The 15710-nt window shown below is 46.1% G+C and overlaps 1 protein-coding gene across 1 annotated transcript in view; it reads right to left on the minus strand.

Moving 5' to 3' along the window:
• The window catches only part of LOC106566780 (cadherin EGF LAG seven-pass G-type receptor 3), a 51631-nt gene that overhangs the window by 13388 nt on the left and 22533 nt on the right, over positions 1–15710 (minus strand). The window contains exons 9-20 of the mRNA XM_014135168.2: positions 13438–13563; positions 13143–13312; positions 12782–12967; positions 12030–12140; positions 11681–11849; positions 4134–4275; positions 2631–2751; positions 1620–1803; positions 1206–1307; positions 816–910; positions 486–695; positions 183–366 (exon numbers count right to left, since the gene is read on the minus strand). Coding sequence (XP_013990643.2) covers positions 183–366; positions 486–695; positions 816–910; positions 1206–1307; positions 1620–1803; positions 2631–2751; positions 4134–4275; positions 11681–11849; positions 12030–12140; positions 12782–12967; positions 13143–13312; positions 13438–13563 — 1800 coding nt within the window. The remainder of the gene's footprint in view (positions 1–182; positions 367–485; positions 696–815; positions 911–1205; positions 1308–1619; positions 1804–2630; positions 2752–4133; positions 4276–11680; positions 11850–12029; positions 12141–12781; positions 12968–13142; positions 13313–13437; positions 13564–15710) is intronic.

Here is a 15710-nt window from a genome sequence, read left to right on the forward strand (position 1 = left end):
TTTTCTGGATTTTTTTGTTGTTATTCTGTCTCTCACTGTTCAAATACACCTACCATTAAAATTATAGATTGATCATTTCTTTGTCAGTGGGCAAACGTACAAAATCAGCAGGGGATCAAATACTTTTTTCCCTCACTGTAAAGGGTAAGAGAGCAGATGGTTCTGTCCTGGGGGGGACTCACCGATGTTGGGGGCAACCAGAGCCACGGGGTTCAGGTAGGTGAGCTTCATGTTCTGGGCCAGGGTCTGGGCATACTGCTCCAGCAGATCAGCCAGCCCTCCTGCCCCTCCCTGGGCCTGGATCTGGGCCCGCCATAAACTTGCACTGCCTGGACCCAACACCGCACTGCAGCCCTGCAGAACATTCTGGAGACGGAGAGGGAGAGGGAGATTCAGTTCCTACACACACAATCTAATAAAACAGTGACTGCATTTTCCAAACTCCACTAAAAGGTTTTATGAGCGTGTTGCCAGGCAACCCTCACCTCGTTGAAGTTTGCGTCCTGGGTGGCGGTCAGGCCGAAGCCCGTCTGCAGACTCTCGAAGGTCAACAGGCGGGACAGTAGCCGCTCGGCAATCTGGAGGTCATTGCCATAGAGACGGGGCGTGGCCTCGGTGACATCACGGAGCTGGTGGGCCAGTTTCTTCTCCATGATGGTGCTGAGCTCTGTCTCGTTCCGCTCAACCGACTCCAGCTATGCACACACACACACACACACACACACACACACACACACACACACACTATTTTAGACACCATTCCGTATTGTACAGTTCCAACCAGTATGAGCAATGGGGTAGTGGAGTATTCTTACTGCTGCATTGAGCTCCACAAAGGGAGGAGAGGTACAGTTGTAGAGATCCGGCTCCAGCCAGCCCCTCTCCACATCACAGTGTCTGATAGCAGCACCTGGAGAGAACAGACACAGACACTAATACCTGTATAACACATCCACAACACTAAAAAGCAGCACAGGGGATACATTCAAACATAGATAGTAGGTTTCAAAGGAATGGGGCGTTTATCTGCCTATAGTCAGTATAGATCATGAGTCTTCTAATGGGAGATGTTATCTTTCCTTCTTTGGAAGATTCAGGAAATATACAGTATACTGAACAAAAATATAAATGCAACAATTTCAAAGATTTTACTGAGTAACAGTTCATATAACTACAGAGAAAGTGTAGAGTGTTGAGGGACTGACCCACGGATCCTTTAGGACAGGGCACGGCAGCTGGCAGGTTGAACTTGGTTCTGGGCCACCAGATACCCAGGGTGATGGTCTTAGGACAGCCGTCATAGATGACTAACAGACAGAGAGAGAAACAGGCAAAAAGACTGTTAGTATGCTCAATATTACAGTAAAAACTGTGTATGAAGGCAATGACAATCTCATACTAGTTTGAGAGGAGAGAGGTTTGACAAGAGAGAGATGTCTTTGAGAGAGAAAGAGTCTTACAGCAGGGAAAATAAGGGAATCAGAGAAACGAGAGGCACAGAGAAGATGAGAGAGAAGACGTGGGAGGAAGAGCGAAAGAGAAGGGAGGGGAGAGAAGACATGCGAGGAAGAGAGAAAGAGAAGATCACAGGTAGGAGGAGAGGAATCCCTCGGTCTCACCTTCGCAGCCCTTCTGTGTGACTTCAGCAAAGGGGTTGTCGCACATGTTGCACTGTCGACCAATCACACCAGCCCGACACTGGCACTGGCCACTCTCTGGGTCACATGACCGTGAGAAGGAGCCCACAGGGTAGCAGTCACACGGCAGGCAGGAGTCACTTCCCCGCAGGCGGTAGTGGAACTCCTGACACACACGGATATATACACAGAGATAGGTACACAGAGAGACAGACACACATATACAGAGATATAGACAAACAGGAAACAGATATACACCCAAACACATGTAGACATAACATTCAGACCAAAGACAACCTCATCCAAATACACAAAGAACAGACATAGCAAAGTCACATACATATACACGCAAACATTCACATATACAGGCATATCCATGTACATAGACGCACACAGACGATACACAAATGCGCACACCAACATGAAAAGGGGAAAAGAGAAGGATTTAGAGAGAAAAAGAGATACGTAAGGAGACATGGACAGACAAACACAAAAAAATATTGTCAGGTGGCCGTTTAGAAACACCAGTATGTTAAATCTCATCTTAGAACAATTCAACATTTAAATTACAATACTCAATATAATGCTATACTGTGAGAAAACGGAGCTTCTGTACTGTCCTTGAAACAGGATTTAAGATGGGGTCACAGTTTGGAGGGTGGTAGGAGGGATAAGGGGGGTCCGTTGGCATTAAGAGTGTTAAGGGTAATGGGGATGCTCAGATTTCAAGGTGAAGCTGCTGATAATGCCTCATAAGGTAACGCCTGTTTGATAGCAGTGTCAGGTTAGGATCAGTATCAAGGATTAGGGTCACAAACAGGGATTAGAAGATAGTAGCTAAGGGTGGTATACAATGATTATATGTCTGCTGAGGTATGTAAGAGCATGGATCAGTGCCTGGGATTGTGATATGAGTTGATTAACGGTAAGAGTATTTACTGCTGATACGCGTGATTGTGCGAGCGCTTGTGTGTGTCGTGGCGGGCAGGTCACCTTGCAATGGCAGTGGCCACTGGTCTTGTTGCAGTCGGGGTCGAATCCTTTACTGGTGTTACAGTGGCAGGGCCCACATGTTGGAGAGCCCCACCAACCTCGTGGACACTGGTGGTCAATCCTACACAGGCACGCACACACACACACACACACACACACACACACACACACACACACACACACACACACACACACACACACACACACACACACACACACACACACACACACACACACACACACACACACACACACACACACACGTTAAAAGTGGTAGTTCTCCCAATTTCAGTCTCTGTCTGCTATATAGGCCACAGTGCCTAGATCAAAGGGAAATTAGGAAGTGACAAATCTGTGAGACCTAAAACTAGGAGGGATTTCACATTGGGGTGGGGTGACACCTGGTTCACATATACACTGTGTTTTATCATCACAGAGAAACTTAAGTCTCCTCTTATCCTCTCCTGGGGATTAGGGCATATCTGCTGAGAAACAAGGACAACAAAATCCACTTTGACAGATAGACAGAGCAGAGCACTGTAACACTGCTGTCTCACCCCAGTCTCAGGCACTGCTATGGTGTACTGTTACTAACATTAGAAACACACACAGACATTTGGGACTCAGTCATTTAGCTGGGGTTCAGTCATCCAAAGTTGATCTATAGTTATAGTGTTTACTGACCTGTCTCCATAGTCACAGATGGACAGTATGTTAATAATGTTAATGTATTTAAAGTTGATCTACAGTTGATGTATAGTTGACACACTGACCTGTGCTGACAGTACTGCCCATAGTGGTTGATCTATGGTTGATCTACAGTTGATGTATAGTTGACACACTGACCTGTGCTGACAGTACTGCCCATAGTGGTTGATCTATGGTTGATCTACAGTTGATGTAAAGTTGATAGACTGACCTGTGCTGACAGTACTGGCCATAGTGGTTGATCTATGGTTGATCTACAGTTGATGTAAAGTTGATAGACTGACCTGTGCTGACAGTACTGGCCATAGTGGTTGATCTATGGTTGATCTACAGTTGATGTAAAGTTGATAGACTGACCTGTGCTGACAGTGCTGGCCATAGTGGTTGATCTATGGTTGATCTACAGTTGATGTATAGTTGACACACTGACCTGTGCTGACAGTACTGCCCATAGTGGTTGATCTATGGTTGATCTACAGTTGATGTAAAGTTGATAGACTGACCTGTGCTGACAGTACTGGCCATAGTAGTTGATCTATGGTTGATCTACAGTTGATGTAAAGTTGATAGACTGACCTGTGCTGACAGTACTGCCCATAGTGGTTGATCTATGGTTGATCTACAGTTGATGTAAAGTTGATAGACTGACCTGTGCTGACAGTACTGGCCATAGTGGTTGATCTATGGTTGATCTACAGTTGATGTATAGTTGATAGACTGACCTGTGCTGACAGTACTGGCCATAGTGGTTGATCTATGGTTGATCTACAGTTGATGTAAAGTTGATAGACTGACCTGTGCTGACAGTACTGGCCATAGTGGTTGTCTCCACAGTCACAGATGTATCCGTGTGATGAGCTGGGCTTTCTGTGGCACTTGGCATCATTCTCACAAGGGTTCAGCTGGCACGCTTCTATGCAGCCCTTACCATAGAAACCTACAAAACACACACACAGTCATTACCATGGGAACCTACAACACATGTACACAGTCATTACCATGGGAACCTACAACACATGTACACAGGCATTACCATGGGAACCTACAACACATGTACACAGGCATTACCATGGGAACCTACAACACATGTACACAGGCATTACCATGGGAACCTACAACACATGTACACAGGCCTTACCATGGGAACCTACAACACGTGTACACAGGCATTACCATGGGAACCTACAACACGTGTACACAGGCATTACCATGGGAACCTACAACACGTGCACAATTGAATATAAAAAGGGAGTGGCTCCTAATCCGTGACTGGATCTTTTATTTCTGAGGCTTCATATCTGTGAGTGAGCAAATTCTCACAGTATCTCGACAGAATTTAGGACTTAGATACATAGCTAGTTAAATAAGAGTTAAAAGGCAAAAAGATGATATTCGCAATGTCACTAAGCAAAAAAAACTACAAAAACAGCAATAGCCACTACAATGTCAAAACATAAGTTCAGTACCATTTGCTTGATATTATGGACCCACGACTATGGTGTATCAACATTAGCATGCTAGCGACGCTATAAAATGTTTTTATAACTAACCCTTCTGTTCTCTACTAAAAAAATATAAATGCATGTTTCATGAGCTGAAATAAAAGATCCCAGAAATGTTCCATACTCATAAAAAGCTTATTTCTCTCAAATGTTGTGCACAAATTTGTTTGCATCCCTGTTAGTGAGCATTTCTCCTTTGCCAAGATAATCCATCCACCTGACAGGTGTGGCATACCAAGAAGCTGATTAAACAGCATGATCACCTTGTGCTGGGGACAATAAAATGCCACTCTAAAATGTGCATTTTTGTCACACAACACAATGCTACAGAAGTCTCATGTTTTGAGGGAGCGTGCAATGGACATGCTGACTGCAGGAATGTCCACCAGAGCTGTTGCCAGAGAATTGAATGTTCATTTCTCTACCATAAGAATTTGGCAGTAAGTCCAACTGGCCTCACAACCGCAAACCACGTGTAAGCACACCAGCCCAGGACCTCCACATCTGGTTTCTTCACCTGCAGGATTGTCTGAGACCAGTCACCCTGATGAAACTGTGGGTTTGCACATCCAAAGAATTTATGCACAAACTGTCAGAAACCATCTCAGGGATGTGCTTGTCGTCATCACCAGAGTCTTGACCTGACTGCATTTCGGAATCGTAGCCGACTTCAGTGGGCAAATGCTCACCTTCGATAGCCACTGGCACACCGGAGAAGTGTGCTCTTCACGGATTAATCCTGGTCTCAACTGTAACAGGCAGATGTCAAACAGTGTGTATGGCGTCGTGTGGGCAAGCGGTTTGCTGATATCAACGTTGTGAACAGAGTGCTCCATGGTGGAGGTGGGGTTATGGTATGGGCAGGCATAAGCTACAGACAACGAACACAACTGAATTGTATCGATTGCAATTTGAATGCACAGAGATACCGTGACGAGGTCCTGAGGCCCAATGTCGTGCCATTCATCCGCCGCCATCACTTCATATTTCAGCATGATAATGTAAGGCCCCATGTCGCAACGATCTGTACACAATTCCTGGAAGCTGAAAATGTCCCAGTTCTTCCATGGCCTGTACACTCACCAGACATGTTACCCTTTGAGCATGTTTGGGATGCTCTGGATCGACTTGTACAACAGCGTGTTCCAGTTCCCGCCAATATCCAGCAACTTCACACAGCCATTGAAGAGGAGTGGGACAACATTCCACAGTCAACAGCCTGATCAATTATATTCGAAGGAGATGTGTCACGCTGCATGAGGCAAATGGTGGACACATACTGACTGGTTTTCTTATCCACGCCCCTACCCTTTTTTTTTAAAGTACAGCATCTGTGACTAACAGATGCATATCTGTATTTCCAGTCATGTCAAATCGATAGATTAAGGCCTAATGAATGTATTTCAATTGAATGATTTCCTTATATGAAATGTAAAAAAATGAAATGGTTGCGTTAATATATTTTTTATAAATGTTTTACACTGGTGTTAGCTTGCTAGCTAGCCAGAATTAGCTACCTAGCTAGCAAGCTCTAGTCTAGTCCAATGGAAACCGATGCAACCCTGCTGGCTACATGGCTAGCTAGATGACCAGTGGGGACAGTGAAGTTCATATGATATTCAACCATCTAATAAGTGCCATCGTGCAGAAAAAACTGTTTGATGAGCTAGCTAAGTTAGCTAGCAAGGTATACTTGTTATCAAAGAGGATGCTAGCTAGCTTTGCATGCATGGCAGGACCAGTGTTGTCAAAGAAAGTAGAGACCGCCTCTGGTGCTGTCAATATTACAACCAGGACGGACTGTTCTATGGGACGCAAAAGCGCCGTCACATACACAGATGCAGCTCTCATGCATTGCAAGGATATTTTATTAGCTGTAGTTAATCATAGTCAATACACATAAATTCACATAGCTATGAGTGAGCATGTTGTAAACTGTAAAGTGTCTAGCTAGATGCGTCATCGCCAGTATCTTGCTATTGCATAAAAAAGTGCATACGACAAAATATATCTCACTACGTTGCCTATTTAGTCAACAACTTCTCTGACATTTGGCTCGTAGTTCTTGAACAGGAAAGACGTGGAGAAAGTGTTTAGTGACCTACCAGATCACAACAAACAGAACAGCCAGGGGGAGATAAAAAATGATTGTTAGGGAGAAATCAACCATATCACCACTAGGTATCATCGTATCACCACAGATCAAATTGATTTCAACACTACTTGATATAGAGTCCACTAGCTTGCTGCACTGGTGTAAAATGTCTATTGCATATGATTTGTATATAAACATACTTGGGACATTTTGGAAAACACTTATGGATCTCTTAGGCACACATACATCTATGTATTTTCTCTGTAAACTGATTATAAAACGGACTCACATTTCTGGGGTGAATTGGGGCTAACTAAATGAGAAATGGCAATCCAGGAGAAATGGAAATACTGCATCATTTGTTGTATCAACTGCCTTCTTACACTAAGATAAAATCACATGTTATTTGTCACATGGGCTGAATACAACAAGTGTAGACCTTACAGAGAAATGCTTACTTACAAGCCCTTCACCAACAATGCAGTTTTAAGAAAAATAAGTAAAAAATAACATAATTAAAGAGCAGCAGTAAAATAACAGTAGCGAGGCTATCTACAGGGGGTACCGTTACAGAGTCAATGTGTGGGGGCACAGGTTAGTTGAGGTAATTGAGGTAATATGTACACGTAGTTAGAGTTAAAATGTCTATTCATAGATAATAAACAGAGAGTAGCAGCAACCTAAAAGAAAGGGGGGGACAAACAGTCTGGGTAGCCACTTGATTAGCTGTTCAGGAGTCTTATGGCTTGGGGGTAGAAGCTGTTAAGAAGCCTCTTGGACCTAGACTTGGCGCTCCGGTACCGCTTGCCGTGTGGTAGCAGAGAAAACAGTCTATGACTAGGGTGGCTGGAGTCTTTGACAATTTGTAGGGCCTTCCTCGTATAGAGTTCCTGGATGGCAGGAAGCTTGGCCCCAGTGATGTACTGGGCCATACGCACTACCCTTGTGCCTTGCGGTCGGAGGCCGAACCAGTCAGGATGCTCTTGATGGTGGAGCTGTAGAACTTTGAGGATCTGAGGAGGCATGTCAAATCTTTTTAGTCTTCTTACGGGGAATAGCCTTTGTCGTGCCCTCTTCACTAATGTCTTGGTGTGTTTGGACCATGATAGTTTGTTGGTGATGTGGACACCAAGGAACTTGAAGCTGTCTACCCGCTTCACTACAGCCCCATCGATGAGAATGGGGTGTGCTCGGTCCTCCTTTTCCTGTAGTCCATAATCATCTCCTTTGTCTTGATCACATTGAGGGAGAGGTTGTTATCCTGGAACCACACGGCCAGGTCTCTGACCTCCTCCCTATAGGCTGTCTCATCGTCGTCGGCAAACTTAATAATGGTGTTGGAGTCATGCCTGCCCATGCAGTCATGAGTGAACAGGGAGTACAGGACGAGACTGAGCACGCACCCCTGACGGGCCCCCGTGTTGAAGATCAGCGTGGCGGATGTGTTGTTACCTATCCTTACCACCTGGTGGCGGCCCGTCAGGCAGTCCAGGATTCAGTTGCAGAGGGAGGTGTTTAGTCCTAGGATCCTTAGTTTAGTGATGAGCTTTGAGGGCACTATGGTGTTGAACGCTGGGCTGTAGTCAATGAACAGCATTCTCACATAGGTGTTCCTTATGTCCAGGTGGGAAAGGGCAGTGTGGAGTGGAATTTCCCAACCGTGAAGCATGGGGGTGGCAGCATCATGTTGTGGGGGTGCTTTGCTGCAGGTGGAACTGGTGCACTTCACAAAATAGATGGCATCATGAGGAAAGGAAAACTAAGTGGATATATTGAAGCAACATCTCAAGACATCAGTCAGGAAGTTAAAGCTTGGTCGCAAATGGGTTTTCCAAATGGACAATGACCCCAAGCATACTTCCAGTTGTGGAAAGGTTGTGGCAAAATGGCTTAAGGATAACAAAGTCAAGCTATTGGAGTGGCCATCAGAAAACCGTGACCTCAATCCTATAGAAAATTTGTCGGCAGAATTGAAAAAGCGTGTGCGAGCAAGGAGGCCTACAAACCTGACTCAGTTACACCAACTCTGTCAGGAAGAATGGGCCAAAATTCACCCAACTTATTGTGGGAAGCTTGTGGAAGGCTACCTGAAACGTTTGACGTTTCGGCAACGCTACCAAATACTAATTGAGTGTATGTAAACTTCTGACCCACTGGGAATGTGATGAAAGAAATAAAAGCTGAAATAAATCACTCTCTCTACTATTATTCTGACATTTCACATTCTTAAAATAAAGTGGTGATCCTAACTGACCGAAGAGAGGGAATTTTTACTAGGATTAAATGTCAGCAATTGTGAAAAACTGAGTTTAAATGTATTTGGCTAAGGTGTATGTAAACTCCCAACTTCAACTGTATGTGCATTAATACATACTACACACAAAAAACGCTTTTAGCATAGAGCTGTTCACACAAGATCCATCGGCCGCTATTCAATCCTATCGCAGGTTCTAGGAATTGCGGCTTTTAAAGGCAATGTGTTTGTAGAGATCCAATTCATGGTAAATGCTGCAAATGTTGGCTCAATTGGAAATGGCCTTTTATTAAAAACCGAAGTGCCTATAACATAGCACTCAGTCACTATAAAAACCTATACAAAACAGCAAAACACCATAGAGCCCTACTGTCCACACACATACAATATTTATGTATCAAAGAAATCCATATAAAAATAGAGCTCTTTTCACAAACACCGTTTTCATCAGAAAAAACAAAGCTTCCTGTTGAGTTCTTCTCACATCGTTTTCTTTAGTGGACCGAGTTTAGAATAAGCTCCCTATAGAACCAGGTGAGTGCTGTGAACCTCTTTCTGTGAACAGCTCTTACAAAAGTCCCTCACAAAGGATCCCGCACCTATTAAATGTGTTCTTGCATTCACAATATAAGGATATGTCACTACTATTCCTACACATAATAGCCCTCACCATGGAAACTGACAAAGACAGAGATGTTGGCCTTGACTGCATACAAATGCACACAATGACACCATCATTGCCGTGGCAAGCTGCATGTTGGGGAAATTAACATACACTGCATATACAAAAGTATGTGGCTACCCCTTCAAATTAGTGGATTCGGCTATTTCAGCCACACCTGTTAAATGGCAGGTGTGTAAAATCGAGCACACAATCATAACATCTCAATAGACAAACATTGGTAGTAGAATGGCCTTACTGAAGAGCTCAGTGACTTTCAACATGGCACCGTTATAGGATGCAACCTTTTCAACAAGTCAGTTCGTCAAATTTCTGCCCTGCTAGAGCTGCCCTGGTTAACTGTACGTGCCGTTATTGTGAAGTGGAAACGTCTTGGAGCAACAACGGCTCAGCCGCAAAGTGGTAGGCCACACAAGCTCACAGAACGGGACCGCCGAGTGCTGAAGCACGTAGCCTTTAAAAATGGTCTGTTTAACACTCACTACTGAGTTCCAATCTGTTTCTGGAAGCAATGTCAGCACAAGAACTGTTCGTCACGAAATGGGTTTCCATGTCTGAGCAGCCGCACACAAGTCTAAGATCACCATGAGCAATGCCAAGCGTCGGTTGGAGTGGTGTAAAGGTCGCCGCTATTGGACTCTGGAGCAGTGGAAACGCGTTCTCTGGAGTGTTGAATCACACTTCACCATCTGGCAGTGACGGATGAATCTGGGTTTGGCGGATGCCAGGAGAACGCTACCTGCCCGAATGCCAACTGTAAAGTTTGGTGAAGGAGGAATAATGGTCTGGGGCTGTTTTTCATGGTTCGGGCTAGGCCCCTTAATTCCAGTGGAGGGAAATGTTAATGCTACAGCATACAATTACATTCTAGACAATTCTTTGCTTCCAACTTTGTGGCAACAGTTTGGTGAAGGCCCTTTCCTGTTTCAGCATGACAATGCCCCCGTGCATAAAGTGAGGTCCATACAGAAATGGTTTGTTGATATCGGTGTGGAAGAACTTGACTGGCCTGCACAGAGCCCTGACCTCAACCCCATCAATCACTATTGGGAGGAATTGGAACGCCGACTGCGAGCTCTGGGTCAATTCAACTGCAATCTATCAGAACTAACCCTATTTCATTTTCATTGCACCTAATTATCCTGTGCATGCTAAAAAGCAAACAGGCGAACACAAACAAACACAGCCCCACACTGACAGCAGATGTCCTTATGTCAGTGCCCTGTCGTGCGGTGCCCTATGTGTACATACAGTATGTGTGCCTGTATAGTATATAGTGTGTGAACAGCGCTGTAACTCTCTCGTGCGTGAGAAAGCCCTTAAGCTAATTCAGCACTGGCGTACTCACAGCCAAAGATGAGAGGGAATTATTCAGAGCACTTCCGAGTGGCGTTATGAAACTTTGATTTGTCTCCTCCTGACGCTCATTGGCCAGCTCCATATGTACTGTAATGCTCATTGTGCTGATGAAAGCCAACACCGTGGTAATGAAGCACTGCTACACTATGCTAATAGGGAGAGGTGTTTGTTGTAGATGGTGCTAAAGGGATGCCAGCCTCTGTATTTCATCTCCTCCCCCTGCAGCGCTCACCGCTTCCTCTCTCCTTCTTTTTTCACTCTTTCTCCATCACACCTCTCAAACTTTCTTTCTCTATACAATCACCTCACCTGATAGTTTTGTATAATTTGCCAACAGAGAAATAAACATAGGTCTTTTTGCAAATGCTAAATGCCTGCACATATACACACACACGCATTTGCTGACTCACAAAAACACAAATACATATTCTCTCTCTTGCAGTATCTTACCTGGTTCGCACAGACAGGTGTGGCGTTCCCAATCGTCACAACAGCGGCTGTGGGGCAGGCAGGGGGAAGAGACACAGGGGTTGCCAACGCTACAGCCCGTCTCCACTTTGACAGCCCTGGAGGGGCGGGGCAGGGGCGTGGCATCTGGTCGCACCCCCAAACGAACCCCCTAAAACAGACGAAATAGGTGTCAAATACAGTCTCATAAGAACATAGACCAATATACCATACATAGACCAATATACCAAACATACATAGCATACATGCTAACACACAAAGTCTATAAGAGTCCCAGAAAGAATTATGGGCATCGGTTAAGAAACAGTTGCCATTGTGATCGGAGCCTTACCTGGATGCAGCCCCGTATCCCGTTCTGCACCTCCCCCAAGCCCAGGACTCCGCCCACATGGAGGTGTTTCACTTTCAGCCCATGGATCTCATTCCCCACTATCACTGTGCCCTGAGAGAGAGAGGGAAGAAATAGAGAGAGACAAGATAGATTACACTTAAAAATGGATCATTTTAGTCAGTTAACAGACGCTGTTATTCAGAATGACTTCAGTGCATTCAAATAGATGGAGTTAGAGAAAGAGAGGGGGGAAGAGTGAATATGTGAAAGAACAGAACAGAATAGATATAAAGGGTTAGACAGGTTTAGGGAGAGAAAGAGTGAGAGACACAAAAATATTTCAACGAAAGCAAGTGAACAAGAAGGATACAGGAGAGACCATGAAAGAGCAAGACCGTGTGTGGTGCTACATGGCTGGAGTGAATCTTTACAAACCCAGGTTTTAACACCAGCAGTGGGCAGACATTACACTGGCTTTAGGATTGGATATTGGGATTAACAACCTACAGGATTACAGGGCCAATGAGAGGTTAGGATTTGCATTGAGACGTCTGCACTGCTGAGTCATATGAGGGTTTAGTGGGTCACTGGTCATTCTGGTCACGACCTTAATGTGTCTCTCCGGGTAAAAGTCGCCTTTAGGTACAGATCTAGGATCAGTTTACGCCTCCCCAATCATAGCCCAATCAATTAAGGGAAGAAACGCGAATCTGACTTTAAATCAGTGTGTAGGGACAATTTGTGACTCTCACCTGGAAGAGGCCAAAGTCGAGGCGGACAGTAGCCACGTAGCGCGTCTCCCTCCCGCTACGGACGTCTCGGAGCTCCAGCTGCAGGTCATGCCAGCGCCCGTCGCTCACCTGCACCTGGTCCAGGCGCAGACGCACCGGCAGCGTCGACCCCTTGGTCACCGAGAACACCAGCTGACCACTCACCAGCTGCAACAGAGACACGTGTAAATAATCCACACAAATATGGTTTGGAATCCCCCTGCAGGTTGCTATTACTCCAACATAAATGGACCCATTTCCAAAGACAGACGGACATATAGACACAGATAAACTAGTGCAGGTTAGGTAGCACAGGTAAGTGTTGATGTATGTGTGTACAGACCTGGAAGATCAGGCTGGTGTACTGTCCGGCCTGTGCCTGCAGTAGGGTGCCCTCCCTGGCCCGCGTCCTGAACACCAGCCCCAGGTACCAAGGTGTGGAGATGGTCACGTCATTCTTCAGGTCCCACCAGAGGGCACTGTTTCCCAGGAAACGATGTGGGTGGGGCATCACTGTAGGGGGGCAGGGAGAAGAGGTATGGTCAGTGAGGTTAGTATTAGGTGTGTGTATACGTCCGTTTATAAAGGACTGAGAAAAGCCTATGTTTACTGGACAGGTATGTCAGTGCTTATCTTACCATGGCTGCAGTCCTTCCCTCCAAACCCTAGGGGGCAGTCACATGAGAAGGTCTCCCAGCTGACACGACACGTTCCTCCGTTCTGACACGGGTCGGAGTTACAGAAGGGCAGCTTGGCACTACATCCTATCAGAACCAGGGAAAATCATTACATCTGTGTTAACAAACTCAATCAACTTAGCGGTTAGTGGTTTCTATTGACAACACTGGAAGAAGCTAGCTAGCTAACGAAGAACAACAAAGAATATCTAGTTAACAGAAGAAAAGAAAGAGAAAATCAGGACAGAAGAAAAAGGATATCAAAGTGAAACAGTTCTCTAAAGACACAGGAGACAATAATACAAGAAACAACACTTCTGTAGCTTGTCAACTATGTGTCTGTCTATCCCTGTTCTCTCCTCTCTGCACAGGCCATACAAACGCTTCACACCGCGTGGCCGCTGCCACTCTAACCTGGTGGTCCCAGCGCGCACGACCCACGTGGAGTTCCAGGTCTCCGGCAGCCTCTGGAACTGCCGGTCTGCAGCCAACAAGGCTGAGTTCATCTCAGCCTATGCTACCCTCCAGTCCCTAGACTTCCTGGCGCTGACGGAAACATGGATTACCACAGATAACACTGCTACTCCTACTGCTCTCTCTTCGTCTGCCCACGTGTTCTCGCATACCCCTAGAGCATCGAGCCAGCGGGGTGGTGGCACTGGAATCCTCATCTCTCCCAAGTGGACATTCTCTCTTTCTCCCCTGACCCATCTGTCTATCTCCTCATTTGAATTCCATGCTGTCACAGTTACCAGCTCTTTCAAGCTTAACATCCTTATCATTTATCGCCCTCCAGGTTCCCTTGGAGAGTTCATCAATGAGCTTGACGCCTTGATAAGTTCCTTTCCTGAGGATGGCTCACCTCTCACAGTTCTGGGTGACTTTAACCTCCCCACGTCGACCTTTGACTCATTCCTCTCTGTCTCCTTCTTTCCACTCCTCTCCTCTTTTGACCTCACCCTCTCACCTTCCCCCCCTACTCACAAGGCAGGCAATACGCTTGACCTCATCTTTACTAGATGCTGTTCTTCCACTAATCTCATTGCAACTCCCCTCCAAATCTCCGACCACTACCTTGTATCCTTTTCCCTCTTGCTCTCATCCAACACTTCTCACTCTGCCCCTACTCGGATGGTATTGCGCCGTCCCAACCTTCGCTCTCTCTCTCCCGCTACTCTCTCCTCTTCCATCCTATCATCTCTTCCCTCTGCTCAAACCTTTTCCAACCTATCTCCTGATTCTGCCTCCTCAACCCTCCTCTCCTCCCTTTCTGCATCCTTTGATTTTCTCTGTCCCCTATCCTCCAGGCCGGCTCGGTCCTCCCCTCCTGCTCCGTGGCTCGACGACTCACTACGAGCTCACAGAACAAGGCTCCGGGCAGCCGAGCGGAAATGGAGGAAAACTCGCCTCCCTGCGGACCTGGCATCCTTTCACTCACTCCTCTCTACATTCTCCTCTTCTGTCTCTGCTGCTAAAGCCACTTTCTACCACTCTAAATTCCAAGCATCTGCCTCTAACCCTAGGAAGCTCTTTGCTACCTTCTCCTCCCTCCTGAATCCTCCTCCCCCTCCCCCCTCCTCCCTCTCTGCGGATGACTTCGTCAACCATTTTGAAAAGAAGGTTGACGATATTCGATCCTCGTTTGCTAAGTCAAACGACACCGCTGGTCCTGCTCACACTGCCCTACCCTGTGCTTTGACCTCTTTCTCCCCTCTCTCTCCAGATGAAATCTCGCGTCTTGTGACGGCCGGCCGCCCAACAACCTGCCCACTTGACCCTATCCCCTCCTCTCTTCTCCAGACCATTTCCGGAGACCTTCTCCCCTTCCTCACCTCGCTCATCAACTCATCCTTGACCGCTGGCTACGTCCCTTCCGTCTTCAAGAGAGCGAGAGTTGCACCCCTTCTGAAAAAAACCTACACTCGATCCCTCCGATGTCAACAACTACAGACCAGTATCCCTTCTTTCTTTTCTCTCCAAAACTCTTGAACGTGCCGTCCTTGGCCAGCTCTCCTGCTATCTCTCTCAGAATGACCTTCTTGATCCTAATCAGTCAGGTTTCAAGACTGGGCATTCAACTGAGACTGCTCTTCTCTGTGTCACGGAGGCTCTCCGCACTGCTAAAGCTAACTCTCTCTCCTCTGCTCTCATCCTTCTAGACCTATCTGCTGCCTTTGATACTGTGAACCATCAGATCCTCCTCTCCACCCTCTCCGAGTTGGGCATCTCCGGCG

The sequence above is a fragment of the Salmo salar genome, chromosome ssa13 (assembly GCF_905237065.1).
Source record: "Salmo salar chromosome ssa13, Ssal_v3.1, whole genome shotgun sequence".
NCBI classification, from domain to species: Eukaryota; Metazoa; Chordata; class Actinopteri; order Salmoniformes; family Salmonidae; genus Salmo; species Salmo salar.